The sequence below is a fragment of the Ambystoma mexicanum genome, chromosome 5q (genome assembly GCF_040938575.1).
Source record: "Ambystoma mexicanum isolate Mex_15411 chromosome 5q, UKY_AmexF1_1, whole genome shotgun sequence".
In the NCBI taxonomy this organism is placed as follows: Eukaryota; Metazoa; Chordata; class Amphibia; order Caudata; family Ambystomatidae; genus Ambystoma; species Ambystoma mexicanum.
In genome coordinates, this window is record NC_090933.1 from 93,820,414 (window position 1) to 93,840,587 (window position 20,174).

General features: G+C 44.7%; 1 protein-coding gene across 1 annotated transcript in view; it reads right to left on the reverse strand.

Moving 5' to 3' along the window:
• Positions 1–11,244, reverse strand: part of CLPTM1L (CLPTM1 like) — a 938,124-nt gene extending 926,880 nt beyond the window's left edge. Inside the window, exon 1 of the mRNA XM_069620583.1 lies at positions 10,986–11,244. Coding sequence (XP_069476684.1) covers positions 10,986–11,147 — 162 coding nt within the window. The 5' untranslated portion in view covers positions 11,148–11,244. The remainder of the gene's footprint in view (positions 1–10,985) is intronic.
• Positions 11,245–20,174: the final 8,930 nt, after the last annotated feature.

Genomic DNA, 20,174 nt, shown 5'->3' on the forward strand with positions numbered 1-20,174 from the left:
TGCGATCAGGCTCAGGAATTACTATTGAAAACAAAAGTAGTTGAAGCCTACATAATCTTGGCTCTCTTAGCCTCATGGAACCACACAAAACCAACTATGGCAAATCAAAATTCAACAAAGTTGGCAATAATAAATGTGTACTGGAACCCGCAAAGAACTAACGCCACCTTCTGTATGGCTGTTGCCAACACAATCGACAAATTCCTAATCGAACTTGAAACTAGTCATATCATCATTTGCGGAGATTTAAATGCAAAGTGTGAAACACCTTCTGACACCAACACTCAAAAACAACTTAGTCTCGCCACTGTGGAACGAGGAAAGATTTGGATGAACCTCATGAACTCAAGAGACCTTCACAATGTAGCAACATTACGTGGAAACCATCCATGCCTTCCAACATGGGAACAGGCAAACTCAGCTGCAACTTTAGACTATATCTTCCTGACCCATGCCCCGCTACCCTATGTCAACCTATTTGAAGTCTATCGGACCAAAGAAAGTGATCACAACTTATTACGTATGGCATTGATTGCTATCTGCCCAGTAAAACAAGTCTACAAACCAAACGTGGAGCAAAATTCACACCAGATGCACCTTAGACCAACAGCGGCAGACATAAGGCGCATAACAAATAAATACAACGTCAAACCTACAAACACTCTCCTTGGTGCTGAAACGACTATGCCAAATTATATTCCTTTTCTGATCGCTTACAAACAAGACACAAGGAAAGGAAAAGAAACTGAGAAGAAAGACAAACATGAATACGACAAAACACTTGCAGCGAAAAGAAGAGAGCTAAGAAAATTAAAGCGGACCAGCCACGCGCCAGATTCGGACAAATTGAGAAATGTACTTAAGGCTGCAGCAAGGAGCTATACAATCTGGCTAAGAGGCTACAGGGCAACCCTAAATCAAAATGACGCTGAGAACATGTTGAAAATCCTAGCCAGCAAAAACTCGAGATTTCTGGGCTCTGATAAAGAGTAAAGACCTACAAACTAACAACCAGCTAATCAACTCTGTCCCAGAAACAGATTGGATAACCCACTTTTCCAACCTTTTTGCCCCCTTAACATCGGATGCAAAGACCTTACAATTTCCGGCGGAAAATAAGTGGGCCGATCTTACAGACGTAGAAGATATCAAAGCAACAATCATGAAACTCAAACGATCAAGAGCACCAGAACCAGATGGTCTCACTAACATCAACCTCAAACAGAATCCGGAAGATATCTTCATAAGCAACATTTTCCATCATTGCAAAACAAAGCAGATTCCCAGATCCTGGACTGAAGCCGTAGTGGTCCCAATCTTCAAAAAAGGAAAGAGACGATCCAGTAAACTACAGGCCAATAGCGCTGATGGACATAATTGGTCAAATCTTTGCCACCTTATTATTGAAAAGATTTCAAAAGTGGGCTAGAACATCACCATGCTTAGACGCCTTTCAAACAGATTTCTTGAAAAACGCAAGCACCAGCATCAACATCCTTTTACTAAATATTACAAAAAGCAACATCATGTCGGGTGCTCCGAGAGGGTTCTTAGCATTCATCGACATGTCACAGGCATTTTACAAAATAAATTGTCAAAAACTTTGGACCAAGCTAAAGACATGGAATTGCCCCGCCGATATCCTCGAACCAGTGATCACACTCCACACAGACACCAAATTGCGAGTGCGATTGAATCACCAGGGACTACTCTCTGAAGAAATCAAATCGGAGCAAGGAGTAAAACAGGGCTGCCCACTGGCTCCATCTCTCTTTATCGCTTTCCTTGTTGATTTTCAACACTCCGAAGAATCGGTGAGATCTTTTCCCCTCAAAATAGGCGAACATCCAGCATCCCATATTCTCTACGCGGACGATCTAATTTTGCTAGATCAAACCCAAATTGGTCTCCAGCGCCAGCTATCTAATCTGGCCAAATACACCAAAGAAGAATATTTTGAAATCAATATAGCCAAGACAAAAAAAACAAACAAGAAAAAGGACAAGCCTCTGGTCAATCAACAACATAAAAATAAAAGCAGTTCCGCACTTCAAATACCTGGGCATAATGGTGGACACAACGAGTAACGAAAAAGCGATGCAACAAACACTTTGGACCAAAACAAAAACTTTGACCAGTAAAATCAGACTGGTGGACAGAAAATACGGAAAATTATCCCTAACACCGGCAATACAGTTCTATATATCCAAAGTGATGCCCACCCTGATTTATGGAATGGACGCATCCCTTAATATTCCATCCTCGCTCTGGACGAAGATAGAAGGCTCTGTGTGGAAATAAGTGGTGGAACTTCCAAAGTCAACCTCAATAGCAGCCATTAGGCGCAAACTCGGTCTTCTTTCTCTCGCAGCTTCAGTAGAACAAGTCCAAATGCACCTTCTGCAGAAACGTTTAACTTCAGACACCTTGGCGATATATAAGATCATTTGTCTTGAACTCCAAAGCGGCCGCTGCAAAGCATTAAACATCTGGAAAAGCAATTTGGTTAGTAAATTGAAAGACTTGGCCTGCACATAAGAAGATCTGATCATCAACCCCGAAAGAGCAAAGACAAAAATGGAGCTTTATGACTGGATCTCAACGTGTGACAAGGCCACCGCAAACCGATTGTTGACCCATCTACCGCCATCGACAAACAAACTGAAAGTCCCAGTAGCATACTGCTCCAAATTCTTGAACAAAGCTTTGCAGAAATCGTTCATGAAACTACGTTTAAACGTGCTACCAACACAAGAAATCCGAGCGATCCATGCACTTACAACGTCGGACAAATGCAGACTGTGCAATGATGACTCTGAACCGGAAACGATAAAATATCTGTTAATGAAATGTCAAAAGACTAGCCATCTTCGGATCTCCTATCTAACGCCGCTCTTTGGAGACGTCAAAATGAGAGAAGAAGAAATCTGGTGGTGTCATTTGATAGCAGGGGAGAAAGTCAGATACACCATAGCGGCGGTCAAAATTCTAGAAGCGGCAATGAAAATTATCACAGCCCAAACAACGCCTGACTAATATAAGAGGCTGACCTGTATCTGACTAACCAGTGAAAATTCAATAATTCTGTATTATAATAACCTTTGTTACTACACTTTCTTCTCTCTTCCCTACCCCCCCCCCCCCGATTCCCTGATACCCGGTTTCTTTCTTTTTGCTTCACGTCATTTTCATGGCCTTTTACAAAGATTCTGCAAAAATGGAAAAGGACCTTGTAAAAATCTTATTAGATTATAAACAAGTAATACAAATAAAAAAAAATTAAAAATGATCTCCTCCAAGTAAAATGACCCTTATATAGGAATCCCTACCCTACTGAATTTCCTCATCATACCCAAGATGAGGGTAAGCGGCTGAATGAGCCACAATCTAGGGAAGGATGAAACGAGTGGGGCTAAGAGTTGGACTTGGACTATTGAAGATTACCCAGGCATTACCCCCTCATCCCATTATTTACTAACTGAAACCATAATAAACCATTCATACAGAAAGCTGCAAAGCAGCAGAAGAAGAAAACAGGCATTGGCAATTATCTAATACGGGAGTGCACCGATAGCAGGGACCATAATGATGTGTGCCAAGGGCACGAAAAAACTCATACCTGTCAACCTATTCAGTTGTCAATATGGGTGAAAAAAAGAGGATTTTGTTTTTGGCAAATGGGAGCCCATTGGCACCTGCAGATGTGCATGGGGATTGGGTGTAAGTGAACTGACTATGGTGGGTGTCGCGTCACATGCCAAAAGCAAGTGAGTTGTCAGCTCAGCCATACATCCCTGCAACACAATTATACCAGAAGGAGAAGGTGAGAGCACTACCACCCAAAGCCCAGAAAAATGGAGCCCTTGAATGGACGAATTGCCGAGAAACATTAAGCAGAAGTGGGCACCTGAGCACAGGCATATACACAGGCCTTACCAGGGGGGCAGGGTCCAAAATGTGCACTCGCCATTAGCCACCAGAGAGTGACAACTGACTCCAGGTGAACAAGAACTGGTGTGTTGCTGTTGCTCACACTGGGAGAATTGAGGGGGGTGGGGGGAAATGAGTGACATCTCATGCCTGACCAGTAGCCTACAACCTGAAAGTTCCACCCCGAGAAGGGTAAATATAGAAATGGAAGGATGAGGGATTCAGATATCAATGAACAAAATAGTGCTCGCAGGATCCATATAAATGCAGACCAAACAAGAGAGGGACTCCAAGGAAGGTAAGAGCTTTCTGACCATTCCCAAAGATAAACTCAAGTCTGGCATGGGAAGATCTTTTGTGGTGCTGGCTGCCCAGGCCCAGCTGTGGAACATCTTACCCGCGACTTTGAGAATGGAAAGCAGCCATTCTGTGTTCAGGAAACTTCTGAAGACCCACCTATTCAGATAAGTCACTCCTTGCAGTTTATTCAGTTCTGATGCTGGAGGCCCTTCTGTTCATTTAGTAAGTGTTTGTCTTGTCCGAGCGCCCTGATGCCTGCAGGCTACCGGCGCTATATAAGATGAAATACATACATACATCAAAGCAATCTCTAGAGAAGGAGCAGAGCATCTCAACAGGACTGCAAGAGAATAATCAATGTCCGTAGGTATTGTAAGGAAGTTCAGTAGGGGAAGGAATCCTATATAAAAATCCCTCGACTCCAAGGAGTTTAAATAAAAAACAAACAAAAAAAATAAAAAGAAGAAGGGGTGGCAAGAGGGCTTGTCATGGAATGCAGTCTTCCTTCAATTAGCAAATGATAGGAGGAAGAGGGTGTAATGTATTTTTAGCAAACATACAAACCTTGCATGAATTAAGCACGAATAACAAAATCAAGCTACTAGCCAGTCGTAACAACTCACTTGCCAACTCAAATCTACACATACACACCATTTCTTACTCGCAAGAGTCAATTATCAATAGCCAATTGCTTGTGGTATGAAGCATAATTAACATATGAGACATAGTGCATACAAAGAAAAACAACTAAAGCTGCAAGGATGAAAGTTAAGGCAAGATGTACAGGCAGGATTGAAATTGGCAAATTGTACACATTTTAAAAAGTAATCTGGCAACAACGAGAGCAACTGTCATTTGCAACAGACATTAGCAGTCCACCAGTTGTGTCTAACTCTCGAATCCAGACTTGCGTTACCTTGGTTGCATAGTTCACAGATGGCAACTATGTTGAGGTGCAAAGTTATCACTCCCCAACCCATATCTGGTGAAGTCTTTCGGAGAAGAGCCCTCGCCAGTGGCGCCAGATGCATCAAGAAGAGGGGGTTTCAGGCCGTGGTAGACAGCCAGCGGGGTTTTAGACTGGGCTGGCAATGACCGTTTTTCAATTCTTTATTGTGTACACTACTTTATTGAAGACTGTTTGTAAACTCTGTAAATTGTAAACTTTGCAAATTGCTGTACTTTGAAATTGTATATATCTCACTATGTAACCTTCTTTAAGTGCCCTTCTACCTCTGGGTTTGGAGGGCTATACAAATAAAACAAACAACCTGCTTGAGGCACATCAGTAAAAGCTATGCGTGTAATCAGTGGCATATAAATATCAAAGTCCCATGTATCTCCTCTATAGTTGCTTACTCTATATCTGCTCACAAATAAACAAAGACATCTAGAATGAATTAGAAAGCATATACTTTTTCTTTAAATGGTTGGCTTAAGTGGTCTGCTCGTGGGCCTGCGGCCAAGTCTTTCTACAGTTGCCTGCATTCGAGGAGGAGCCTCAGCTCGATACAGCTTGGCCGGTACCACTAATCCATCTCCTCCTCCCCACTTCCCTTGCGGCACACACACCGACAATCAAAAGGCAGATAAAATAAACGAGATGGATGTAAACTCGCCGGCAAACTACCCTACCCACAAACTGCAACATCTGGCAAAGCGGTTACAGACTAGGGCACTTAAGACCAAAAAGGTCTGATATACCCAGATGGACACCTCCGAAAGCCAGCCTCTCAACTCAATAGGGACATCCGACACAAACGTAAAATCCAAAAAGGTAAAGAAGCGAGCAGCACGCTGCAAGAGGAGATCTGCCCAAAACATGGGCACACTAACTAGTTGGCTACTGAAGGAAGACTGTTCAATAAAGACAGCCTCTATAGTGCCGCCCGTGCTTACCGTTCGAGAAAGCTGCCAGAGACAACAACGCAAACAAATGCATAAGAAAGCAAGGCCGAGTTGCCAGCATGTCGTCCGCAGTGCAAAAGATCCCAATCGCCCAACAAAGTTCCTATTGTAAGCAGTGTACCCGATACAGGAGTGAAGTTCGATGACGCCAAGGGGTGGGAATGGTTACAGAGAGTCCGACCCTAAACTAGGATCAACCAGTGAAGTTGTTCAATTCTGAGCTGGAACACAAAGGGGTTCTCACATTGGTTACAGAAGGGTGCGTCTAGGGGTAATCTGACTGACCATGACATATTTGCATTACAAGAGACTTGGGTTAGATTTAACATTGAGATATATGGATGTCTTCTTCCAATCAAAAACTGTCAAGGGGAGAGTGGAGGGCTCTTGATTGGTTTAAGAAATTATCTCAATCCTACCCTAATCTTGGCAGTTGAGACCCTTAGGACAGTAGGTGAACAACTACAATGTATGCTGATCGAAAACATCTACAACCCACCGGGTTTGAGCGTTACCGAAGAAGTGTTTGATAACCTAGACCTAATCTTGACACACAGGGGAGAGTTTGCAGCTAATAATTCGGAAATTGTATGTGGGAATTGGAATGCTAGATGTGCGGACAAGACAGGGTGCAGTGCACAAAAATGTAGTCGAGCATAGTATAATGATACATAAACACTTGAATGCCAGGGAGGTGTGCGCGGAACAGTGGCGTTGTTATTTGCAGGACTGGAACCTGACTTTGCTTAATGGTCGGGGGAGGGGGATCCACCAGGTGCCCCACATTGTTTGCTGGGGGTATAAAAGCCATGTTGGCCTACTTTGCCTGCAATAACTGCCTATTAGAGCAGGTGAATTCCCTTAGAGTTGTCCCTAATGATTCAGTGACCACGCCATGATGATAGTGGACCTAAACAAGAACATTAGGGAGAACGATAATCTCGTGTGGTTGCTTGATATCAAACCACCTGGGAAATCGACTGAGCTGGACCTGGATCAAAATGTATGGTCTTTTACCAGGGCCGTTTTGACTGGAGAGGGCTCAAAGGCAAAAATGCCAATGAAATATAAGAATGGCTTTTTCAGATGTCAGACAAAATGGGGGCAAGTAACAGAAAACCAACTGTGGCCAGCGACACAAGAGAGCACCAATGTGTTTGACAAAGATATGTAAACGTAAGCGCAACAACGTAGGGCCATTCGTGCGCTTAAGTCACGCGCAATCTATGGCCCTACGGCGGCTGTGCTTGGTGAAATCACAAGAATCAAAAAGGAATATCGCTCATAGCTAAAGCACTATAAGATCACGATTGTAAGGAGAAGGTGGCAGCGGTTCGTACAAGTCTTTAAGAGATGAGACACTGGAGCCATATGGAAAATATTGGCAACAGCCCGGGGTAAGAGGGGAAAGAAGATGGTATACCCCATTTCAGGAGCTTACTGGAGTGCCCCTATTACTTCAAAATTATTTGAACCTGTAGCCCTCTCCCGCTCCCCAAGTAATTGCCGGGTCAGAAACGGCTTGGCTGCTGACTATGAGCTGGAAGATCCTAGTGGCAGTCATAAACAAGCTGAACACATCAAGAACACCAGGACCCAATGGCTTGGCCAATGTGGTCCTTAAGAGCGATCCAGATAATTGGGCACGACTTGTGTTTTGTCCATACGAGTTTGCAGAGAGAGAGGGAGAGAAAAATACCAACCTCATGGCAGTAGTCGGTTTTTATACCCATTTATAAGAAAGGAGAGCGGATGAATGTTAATAATTACAGGCTGCTATCCACTGGTAAACTTTTTGCCAGTCTGGTATTGAAAGAGCTGCTAAAATGGGTAGGTGCCAATAACATACTCCACTCATTCCAGACCGGTTTTCGTCCATGATCAATGACCGTTCACAACATCAGAGTCCTGGACTCACTAATACACACCTCTTGTTGTAAAAGCGACATAACATACGGTGCATTTGCTGATGTTAAATCCACATGTGACCAAGTATATAAGAGAGATCCTGTGGTCAAAACTCAGCAAACTGGGATGTCCGGGCTTGTTACTGCAAATACTGATCCTGCTCCGCCACAGTGACGATTGGGCAAGTGTGAGGCTGGATAAAGGGGGTACGGTGACAACACTAATACGGATAAACAGGGGAGTCAAGCAAGGGTGCGTCTTGGCTGCCCTGTTATTTAACCTGTATATAGCTGACCTCCCATTGCATTTGCTTGAGAAAGCAAACTACCCCCAAAGATTGGTGATTCTCCCATTGTCGCCATGCTCTAGGCCGATGATTTGGTCATGTTTGATCAGACATTCACCGGCATGAGGAATATGCTCAAGTCAACTTGCAGTATATGCCTGTCAGCAAGAACTGGTTATAAACTTGGAAAAGACAAACATTATGACGATTTCAAGGAAGAAAGTTAATGAGGTTAGGATGGAAACACTGCTGTGTACGATCAAGTATGCCCTGACCTATCCTTATTTGGGTTTGGAACTGAGTGCTGCGTCTGATTATAACCAATGCTAGTAAGAGCAGGCAGAAGGACTAAACAACTAACTTAATAGATTTGCAAGTTTGCAAGAGAACATGCTGCATACTTGTTTTGTTTTGCTTTTCTGTCCTGTTTAATTACCCTAGAGACCACTTACCATATTACACAGACCAAAAGTTCTTGGACTCAGGGAGGCAATAATATACACTTATTCACAGTTAGAATATAATTGGCTCTTTACAGGCAGTTTATTCACACTTCACAGATATACAGCTAGACAGTAAAATAAAAGATAATGGGTTATACATGGACATATGCACACAAAGAAGAAAGATAACATTAGTCCTACATCACCGTTAGTGCAGTAGCAGGAGAAAACATCATCTCAGACACGACAACACTACCCAGTCCCAAGGCAGGCAGGCAGAGAGATCACGTGCTAACAGGGCCTGGAGAAAAGCGTCCTCCCTCTTAGCGAGTCTTCATCCCCCGGGGTTCCAATTCTACTACCCGGATACCTCTTCTCTTGTGGGGAGCAAATCCCCACCCACCTCAGGTTGCCAACCATCCCGGGTGAAGTACAGACAGCAAGCATGGAGAGCACCGAGTGGAAAAATGCATTTATTAGTGGAAAAACCCAGAATGTCTCCTGCACCCTCGTTCCCAGCACCCCTCATCACTGCACAACTCTCACTCCTTTCTTGGCGCGTCCTTGATTGAACAATACACCAATTATCCTCCATAGTGAGCTCATCTGAATCTCGTAACCCTTGCAGAATTCTTGTCTGCCTTCTAACTGAGCTCACCGAAAAGTAGACTTCCATTGCGGTTTTGGAAATAAATGTCCAAAATGGCCACATACCGGCGCCATGTTTTTTTAGCTCATTTTTTCTTTTTTTTTTTTTCCCCCGCACACGCATTACACTCCACCCGTTGGACAATCAATCAATTTCCATATCTCAGCATGTCTTATCTCAGTGTGCCACAATGGTACCCACATATCGCCTAGAGGCTAACGCCAGTCTTAAATAATGCATTTGCTAACTCATCCAAGCCACACGCTTTCGAGTTTTTCAGATGTGGTAGCATGATGTGCGATCTTTGTGAGTGAAATTGATTAGCCCACAAATGATTTACAGTTAAAGGTGCCAAATGATTTCTATCATTGGGCAGTGCAAATAATTGGTGAAAATGTCTAATGCATGGCGATTCAGATATTATATCGGACTACCTCAGGGATTCATTCCCACAGTCATCATCATTTAGCAGATTCCAACCAACTCTGCCAGGGTGTGTCACGCACACCCAGCTTGGTTTGGCCATCCCGAAAGCTCAGGTGTACTTTATACATGCTAAATCCGTTTTCGTAAAACCGTTTAAATCGTTTCCCATTCCTCATAACTTGGTAAAACAGCACACAAAACCCTTTTTATTAAAACTTTACAAACCCCATCTAATCCATTTTCAAGACACATGTTTTGTAGGGCTGCAAGGTTATTTGCCTCGTGCACAATAACAAACTGGAAACTACGACTAAGGGCAGGTTCACATCAATAGGTCAGAGTTCACAGAGCTATCAAGCGGGCACTGGTCATGTGTTAAAAGCTCAGCCAGGAGACTGGCTTGTCACTTTCTTTTATTATAGGTGTAGTCCAGCGTTTAGAGTACTGCACAACAATACAAAATGACAGGAGACAAGAAAGCGGGACATGTACATCCAAAATCGGACTGCTTGTAAGCATGGTTGAGAGTACAAATAAGCAGCGCTTTCAGTGGCACAGTCCTTAGCCCCTCTACCTCCAGACTTATGGATTGTTTAGGACCGATAGGTCAGACAACCAGAACGCAATTTTTCTACAGGAAAACAAAAACAAAAAAGTACGATATTGAAATACAAAACACCAACACTTACCTGCACGGTTACTCCATGTTGCAGTACTCCGACAACTCCCCCACCCTCAAAAAGCGTCTACAGGTAGGTACCCATTTGAAAAATTAAAAGTGCCATGCTCCACACATCATTAGGGTGTCGCACAACCAGTCTTAGTGTTGCATTTTGGGGTTGCAATTTTTCTTTTCCCATTGGAAATTCATGACTACCGCGGAATACAACAAAACATCTGGAACCGGGATGAGCATCTCTTAAATGACATGGCACGATATTATAAACTGCACATGGATGAACAACATACGTCCGACATATGAATGACATCATGGTGAAACTAAGCAATATTTTCTCAACCTTTCACAATAGTGGTGGCAGTGACATAAGAAGCGCATAGTAGTGGGTAAAAGGTAAGCAAGTAGGTCTGGAGAGGGGTGTGCAGTCGGTGTCTAGCGACAGTCTCGAGCACTAACCTGCAGCTTGGGCCTCTTGCTCAAGTAGGAGATGATGCAGTTGTCACCGTGTCGATCGCAGGGCTTGGTATACACGATTCCATACATCACCCAGCAGGTGTGCAATACATAAACGATAAACACCCCCACGATGAGGGTGGTAAAGGAGCTCTTGTTAAGCATAGCTGGTGCATGCAGGCGCACCGCTTTGGTTGCAGTGCCGCAGTTATCACCGTAAAATTGACAGAGCTATAGGAGAAAGATACTTCCGGTGACAGTAGCCAGGACATGAACACAAAGAAGGGACAATCCTGGATATCACCATGGTCACCGCAATACTGTTCACGAAGTGCTATGGGATTGCTAGAATGCTAACTTCATTCACATTATGTGAATGTTAATGTCCTGGGCGCCATGCTAGAGGAAAAATAAACACATCACTGCTTCCCTGCAAAGGCAACGTGATATTTTTTTCCACACGCTAACTTATTAGGCACGAAACCCCCGGTGGTGGCACACCCATGCTCGTCTCAATTTTTTCATCCCCTTTCCTCGTTTTCAACATTCCTTTTAAACACCCTTTATTTTTTAACAAAACAACAGTCACTGTTACCACAAGCATCTTGTGAATACAATTTGCAAGCATGCAATGAATTATTAACACACTGTTTTGGTAAGTACACAAAAAAACAGGTTTATGTAGTGGAGGTATCCACTATAGTATTCACGGGATGAGGGGCTTTGGGATGCTAATCGCCTATTCCTACTGAGCTGTGACTTCACAGAGAAGGGGCCATTAACACTCCCCATTTCACACTTGTGTCTGAGCCAGCCTTGAAAGAAATAGAAATGGCAACCATTTTTTTTAAAACATGTTTTTATTGTTATGCAGTTTAAAAAACCTTTATCAAATCCAATCACTTTAAATATTGAAATGCAAATATACTGGACTACTGTAACAGCCTCTATCTTAATCTCCCTGCCTCCACTCTCCGCCCTCTGCAACTTATCCAGAACAGAACTGCGAGACTTGTCCTTGGCCTCAAGCCCAGGGACCGTATCTCTCCAGGACTGAAATCTCTTCACTGGCTCCCAGTGGCTGCGAGGATTAAGTTCAAAACCCTCTGCATTGTCCACAAGGCCTTCTGGGGCTTGGGGCCTAAATACCTTCAACTCTCTCTTCCTAAATATCTTCCTTCACGAGCCCTTCGCTCATCCATCTCTAACTCCCTCATGGTCAGCCGCTTCTCGAAGCAACGCGCTGGGGGTAGATCTCTCTCCGCAGCAGGGGCCTCCCTCTGGAACAGCCTGCCTGCCTCCCTGAAACTTGAGGAGAACCATCTCCGGTTCCGGAAGCACCTCAAAACCTTCCTCTTCGCTTCTGCCTTCTCTCTCCCTCTCCCCTGCTAAACCTGCTTAACTCCCCACTGAATTCTGTACTTAACCTGCATCTGGGCCACTCTCAGCGACCTCGGTCCAGGGCCCAGCCACTCTCCACTTGCACTGCCCCCCTGGCTCCCCCTGCACTGTGGGACTGTCACTGTATCCCTACAGCCCCCTGCTCAGCACTTGCTCTGCACTTACCTCGCACTTGCCACTAGTTGGCCCTTTTTATTTATTATTATCGTTATTATTTCACTACGCCACTTACCTTGTACTGCACTTTTCCCCCCACCTCCTCCCCCTGCACTTTCTCCTTTTCCCCTTACCTCTGCACTTGCGCGATCTGAATGACACCTGGCCTAGTAGGATCGCTTGTCCGTCTTCCCCTTGTTTCCCTCCCTCCCTGCCTCGTCGCGCCTTGAAACACTTGTGTATAGGCGCGTTACAAATACCATATCATATCATATCATATCATACAATGTTCATATTTCATGACATTTCTTAGAAAAAATACTGTGCAAAAGACTGAATGATAATGTTGCCAAGAACAAGTGACTAAAAACAATTCATATAATTCACTATGATAGCAAAAGACTTTGGGCCTCATTACGAGTTTGGTGGTAAGTGGTAAAGTTTACCACTATGCCAAATTATGACTTACAACATTTCTGGCGATAACACCATACATGCCAACCCTCGCGATTATGTGGGAGACTCCCGATTTTTAGGTGAAAAATATTGCTCTTTTCACTCCCTATTTCCCTGTGGTAATCTCCCTCCCAGGTGAATTTGAATGTTGGCATGTATGTAACCCCTCAGGCTGAGTTACCACCCGCGGAATCACCTCCAGCGGTAACACAGACAATAATTTGCAGAGTCCGAGATGGAGGTAATTCCGAGGGCGGAATTACCTCCAAAAAACGAAAACCCATTTCTGTCATATTTGTCAGGTAAATCAACCTCTATCTCCGATTCAAACGTCTCACACTCTTCCTCACCTGAGGATATCATCAAGAGTGACTTTTTCTTCTTTCTTTCTCCTATAGTTGATTTCTTTTTATGCAGGTATGGCCGACCGCGGAACGACGCCAGAATGGTTACCGGAAAAATCTGGAAACGAGAGGCCCCGGATCCACAGCCGCCAGGAAAGGGAAAAAGCTGTGAAGGCAAAAAAAACCAAAGTACACTTTAGTAATCGAAGCAATGATTTTCCAGGTAAACAGGTAAGCGGTCGATCAACCAAATAGCACTTCTACACTCCGTAAATGTAGAGGAAGGGAGCGGTAAGTAAGTGCATATGCAGAGCCAAGGTAGGAGAAGAGAAATAGAAGGACACAAGCAGGTGCAGAAATCCTTGGAGAGCGGGCAGGGCGAAAAGCCAACTAAGCGAAAGCAAACGCCAGAAAGAAGGGAGCAGCGGAGAAAAGCCAGAGCGCAAAGGAGAAAAGAGGAAAAGGAGCGAGAGACGAAGGAAAGAGGGGCTCAGAGGAGCCAAGGGAAAATTTCACTCAAGCGCTGGCAACAAAGTAGAAAGATACACAGTTGCAACGCATCCGCCGCTGGCAGAGAGCTGCTAAAAAGCCGGCGGCAGCCATGACAGAAAGGAAAAGACTAGACCGCTGAAAGCGTTGCGGTCTAACGTAATGGAGCAATTCTATGGCGGCTGCGTCGCCATGGGTCCCATACCCTCACATAGAAGGGGCGCATGACAGTATGCCCCCCTCCAGTGCAGGAGAAACCCGGCTTACCCGGGTGGGCTCGGTTAAACATCCTCAGTAAACGAGGGGCCCGAACATGTGAACTGGGTTCCCAAGAATCCTCAGATGATGGATAACCTTTCCAGGATATAAGAAATTCCAATCTACCTCTGTGGTAACGTGAGTTTTTAATCTCTGCTACTTCGTACTCTTCTTCTTGGGTAGCCTTGTCTTCATTGCGTCGTCTAACTGGGGTGGTAGGGATGTCCTCTGAGGCCGGACGCAATAAAGAAGAGTGGAAAACAGGATGTATCTTGCTCATGTTCTTGGGCAGGCGGAGATGAAACATCACCGGGTTGAAACGAGATACCACTGTGTAAGGACCTATGAATCTAGGAGACAATTTGGAAGGACGTATCCATCTAGGGAGAAATTTGGTAGACAACGGAACCCTGGAACCTGGACCAAAAAACGGGACCTCTGTTCTTTTCCAATCTGCCAATCTCCTGCATCCTGAACGGGCCTCTGCCAGGGCCTTTTCAGCGATCTTGTGGGCTTCATGAATTTGCTGCAAACGGGCATCAATAGTGGGACAGATGGAATCGGAGGAAGGCACCGGCAGTATGCCCTTGGGGTGTTGACCATAGGTACAGAAGAAGGGACTGAGTTCGAGGGCGCAATGTTTAGAGTTATTATAAGCAAATTCAGCAGTGGGCAGTAAATCATACCAGTTGTCTTGAGTGTTGTTGAGATAACACCGTAGATATTGCTCTAGCGTACCATTGAGTCTCTCTTTTGTCCGTTGGTTTGCGGATGGAATCCTGAAGAGAGACCACGTTCTATACCCAACTGGTGACATAAGGCCTTCCAGAATTTGGAGGTGAATTGACTCCCTCTGTCCGAAATGATCTTTGTAGGCAATCCATGTAGGCAAAAGATATCCCGGATAAAGACCACTGCCATTTCTGATGCGTAACCCTGGAAATGGAGAAAAGTGAGCCAACTTGGTAAGCAAATCTACAGTAACCATTATGCAGGTGTGTCCCCGAGATACTGGAAGTTCCACAATGAAATCCGCGGAGATTTGCTCCCATGGCACAGTAGGTAAAGGGATCTGTTCCAGGAGTCCTATGGGTCTTTGGTAGCAATGTTTACTACGAGCGCATTGGACACAGGATTTGACATGTCTCCTGACATCAGCAGATATTTCAGGCCAAAAAAATGATCTCCTGACTAGGTCTTCAGTGTTTTTTATCCCTTGATGACCGGCCGTCCTATGGTCATGACACCACAACACAATCTTGAGGCGTAGATCTGGTAGAGGTATATAAAGCTTCTTGTTGACAAAGTACAGCCCGTCCTTTATCTCGACCTTGAACCTAGGTAATGTAAAGTCTGGGAGAGGCAATCGTGCGGTGGCTGTCTTTATTTGGGCGAGAAAGGCCACAGTGGCTGTAATAAACACCTTGTCCGGAAAGATCTTTTCCTTGATCTGAGACGAGGATTCTTCAATGGTCCATCGGCGGGAAAGCGCATTGGCTACCACATTCTGACAGCCCGGGACATAGGTGATCTCAAAATCGTACTGGGCAAAGAAATGAGCCCATCTAGCTTGACGGGAATTGGTACACTCCATGTTCTGCAAAGATTTTAGGTTCTTGTGGTCTGTCCTTATGGTGAAGGGGCCTACCCCTCCTTGTAGGAGATGTCTCCAGTCTTCACAAGCAAGTTTAATGGCCAGGAGTTCTCGTTCGATAACTGAATAATTCTTTTGACTGGTGGTTAGGGTCTTATAGAGATTTGCTACAGGGTGTTCGATACCTTCATGCTCTTGAAGAAAGACAGCTCCCACCGCATCGGCCGAAGCATCGGCTTCAACAATAAACCTCTTGGTTTGATCTGGTTGCTTCAAAACGGGGGCTGAACTGAATCTCCCTTTTAAGATTCGAAAAGCCTCTTCTGCTTCTGACAACCACTTAAAAGGTAGTTGGTCTTTCTTGATAAGGGAAGTGATGGGAACCACAGTAGAAGAAAAGTTCTTGATGAATTTACGATAAAAGTTGGCAAAACCCAAGAATCTCTGAACTTCCTTCACCGAAGAAGGAGATGGCCATTAAGAGATTGCAGAAATCTTCTTAGGGTCCATCTGAATCCCGTCTCTGGAGAGGATGAATCCCAAATAGGGAACTGAGGAAACCTGGAACATACACTTACTGGGTTTGACCAAGAGATGATTTTCTTGAAGACGTCTGAATACCTCATGCAGGTGAGTGGAATGTTCTTGGGGTGATTTGGAGAAAACTAGGATATCATCCAAGTAAATGATGACCGAATGAAATAATAAATCAGAGAAAGTGCGGTCCATAAACCGTTGGAACACCGCAGGCGCATTGACCAAGCCAAAGGGCATTACCTTATATTCGTAAAGCCCGTACGGTGTTCTAAAGGCGGCCTTCCATTCATCTCCTGCACGGATGCGCAGGAGATGGTATGCGTTCCGGAGATCCAACTTGGTAAAGATCACTGCTCCTTTGACGGTCTCGAGAATGTCGGAAATGAGGGGCATGGGATATCTGTCTCTGATGGAGACTTTGTTGAGTCCGCGATAATCAATGCAGGGTCTGAGTTCCTCTGAATCTTTTTTCGAGATAAAGAATAGAGAAGCCCCAACAGGTGATTTGGAATGCTGAATTAAACCATTCTTGAGATTGGCATCCAGATACTGTCGAAGAACCAACTTCTCCCTAAGAGACAAGGAAAACATCCTGCTGAATGGTACTAATTCCTCTAGGATGAGATCAAGTGAACAATCTTCAGGGTGGTGGGGGGGTAAATTATGCTCCACCTTTTCAACAAACACTTGGGTATATTCAGAAAACTGGGGTGGTATAGAATGTATGGTTCGAGTTTGAGACTCTACGGTTTGCAAAATGGCAGTCTGATATCGCTGTGAAGACATACAAGACTGACTGCAGTAGGAAGAGAGAAAGCTGAGGGTATTGTTGGACCAATCATTAGTTGGATTGTGACGATGGAGCCAAAATATGCCCAGAATGATAGGGAAATGAGCTGCCCTAATTATATCAAAAGACATTTCTTCCTTGTGGTCTTGGATGGTAACCTGGATATTCTCAGTGAAATGGGTGATGGGTCCCGAACAGAGAGGAGTACCATCAACTCCTTCTACCTTGAGGTCTTCTTTATTCTGCACTCGTTGGATTCCCATCTTCCAGGCCCATACAGTGTCCATAAAGTTTCCAGCGGCACCACAATCAATGGGTGCCAGCGTGTCCACCGACTTCTTACCCCAGGACAAATGCAGGGAAACCACCATCAGGCGAGCGTCTTCATTCTGGCGAGAGGGAGCAAATGACAAAGTTACATATGGACCTTCAGTAACCCCTCGAACCGTGGTCCCACTTAAGTTCGAGGCACCGCGTTTCCCGAACGTCTAGGTGGGACATCGGGACAATCGCGAAGTAAATGAGAAGCAGATCCACAGTACATACAGAGACCAGCGTCTCTGCGCCTCTTTCTTTCGTCCGGAGTAAGAGGAGACCTCATGGTGCCGATCTGCATGGGTTCTTCCTTAGAGAGGCCAGAGGAGATGGGAGTAGCGGGTGAAGTACTGGGAAGTCCGAAGGTCCCTCTTCCCTTCTTCTTCTCTTGCTTCCCTTCGTTTATACGATGCTCAATTTGTAGAGTTACGGACAACAATTCAGCAAACGAAGCCGGATGTGGGATTCTCCCGAGTTCATCCTTCAACTCCTCCTTAAGTCCTCTTCTGAAGATAGTAAATTGGGCTTGTTCTTGCCAATTAGACTCTGTGGCTAAAAGTTTGAACTTGGTAATGTACGACAAGAGATCCATCTGCCCTTGATGGACTTCTAACAATTCTTCACAAGCCATATACTTGATTTCTGGCCTTTCAAATGCTAGTTTAAATCTTTCAAGGAAAGCTCTCCAATCCCGTAGAACAGGGTCATCAGCCGTAACCAAAGGACTCGCCCAAGCCAAAGCGTTCCCCGTTAAGTTGGACACCAAAAATCCGACCTTACTCAAATCGGTGGAAAATGTGGTTGGACGAAATGCAAATTGTATATTACACGCTTCAATGAACTCCTTGAGGTGCTTTGAAAAGCCGTTGTACTTCCCGGATGATAGTGGCATTGGAGGAAGATCAGTACTGCGAGGTTCTCGGTTAGCCACTAACTGTCGGAGCACATAGAAGGGGCGCATGACAATATTACAAGTCTTAAAAAAGCAGAATACTGAATTTCTATACTAACGTTATAGAAAGTCAAGATTCTATTAAAGACACAGAGGTGTAGGATTATGCTTTATCTCTTTGCTTAGAACTCGAGCAGTATATAACAATAAAAAAACTACATTTCCCATAATAAATGTCTTTTTTGTGTAGTCAATTTTTTTTAATGTCTATGAAAAACCGCATGATACTTTCCAACAGTCACGACACACTATGATCCTTATCTTCCTCTACATTTCTGTGTCCTTCCTCTTTCCTTGTCTATCGCCAACTTGAACTTTTGCGCCCCAACCGGTAAACGCTGTTTTTATCCTCAACTTTCTGTTCCTCCTCATGCTCCTGTATTCTTCACCTTTGTGCCTGAAAAGTAACCCAAAAAACAGGCTGAGTCTAGCTGTATTAGGGTGGGTAATCGTTAAACCACCATTAACCTGCACCCCTGTAGTATGTCGTATAACATATGCGTCACAATTCTGTCACAATTCACCAACAACAATACCAAACAACATTACATTTCCATATAACGATTACTCGGGTGGGATAATCCTTCGACTCTGTGTCTTTAATAGAATCTTGACTTTCTATAACGTTAGTATGGAAAATCAGTACTCTATGTCAAGACCGGAGGCTTGGATTATGCTTGTTTAAAACTTACTTACCACCACTCCTCTATCGGTCTGAAAGAAAATTGTTTAAATGTCAACTCCTTAGATCAGTCTACTGCCCTAAGGATGTCAATCAACCTAGCTCCTGCGTTAAAGGCCTTAGATGCTGTCAAGAAACCAGCGTCTGCTCCCCGTTCCATCCAGCGTTACGTCAAGACTACACGTTCCACAATTCCAAAACACACGGAGCCAAAGCGTTTCCAGAGTATCAGACAACGCTGGGGGTTGCCGTGGAAACGTTGGTTGCCTGAGCACGTTCGTGCACGGTTACGTCATGGCAACGTTCCCCGCAGGGTCACGTGATTAGTTTAAATCTCCGCCCGGCATTCGGAATGCTGCTTCTGAATTTACAATTTTTGAAGCTCCCTACTGTGTTCTTGTCTGGCCTGTTGTTCTTGGACCTTGGACCCTGTTTTTGTCTCACGGATTGATATTGAACTACCCCTTAACCTTGTATTGGATATTACCTGTTTACTCGATCTCAGAACGAACGACCATTCTTTTGCCTGGCATTTTCATGATTTGGCGTATCGGATTATTGCACTATTCACGGAACTCTGACTCTCGGAACATTGTTATTTGGACCTTCCACATTTCTTTCGGAACTTATCCAGAAACTCGGATTATTCACGGACATTTGTTTATTAGGCGTCCGCGTGCCGGCGGGTATAGGTATAGATTTGATTGTCCCTGTCACTGGAACCAGTATCATCGGACGAACTTCCTTTCATATTCAGAAGCCATATATCCATTATCATGGACACTGCCGATGATCCATTGGCAGCTTTAGTTCAGTTGGTTGCTGGTTTACGCGCAGACATGACTGCGGCTCATGATGCCACCCAGCGTCGGATCGACGCCCTTCAGGCCGGTTTGCAGGCGGGTGGCGGTGTTAGCGCCCCTCCTTCTGGTTCTGCCCTTGGAGCTGGCGTTCCTCGACAAGATACTGCACCTGTGTACATGACGGCCCAGTTTCCCTTGGCCCCTCCGGAACGTTTCATGGGGGATCCTAAGACGTTCCGCACTTTCATCAACCAGTGTAGGCTGCATTTTTTGTGCCGTCCTACGTCTTTCCCCGATGCCACTACCAAGGCGGCGTTTGTGTTATCCTACCTTGGGGGTACGGCAGCGGTCTGGGCAAATCCTTTACTGGAACAAGGGAGCCATCTTTTGTACGGCTGTGATGCTCTCATCTCTG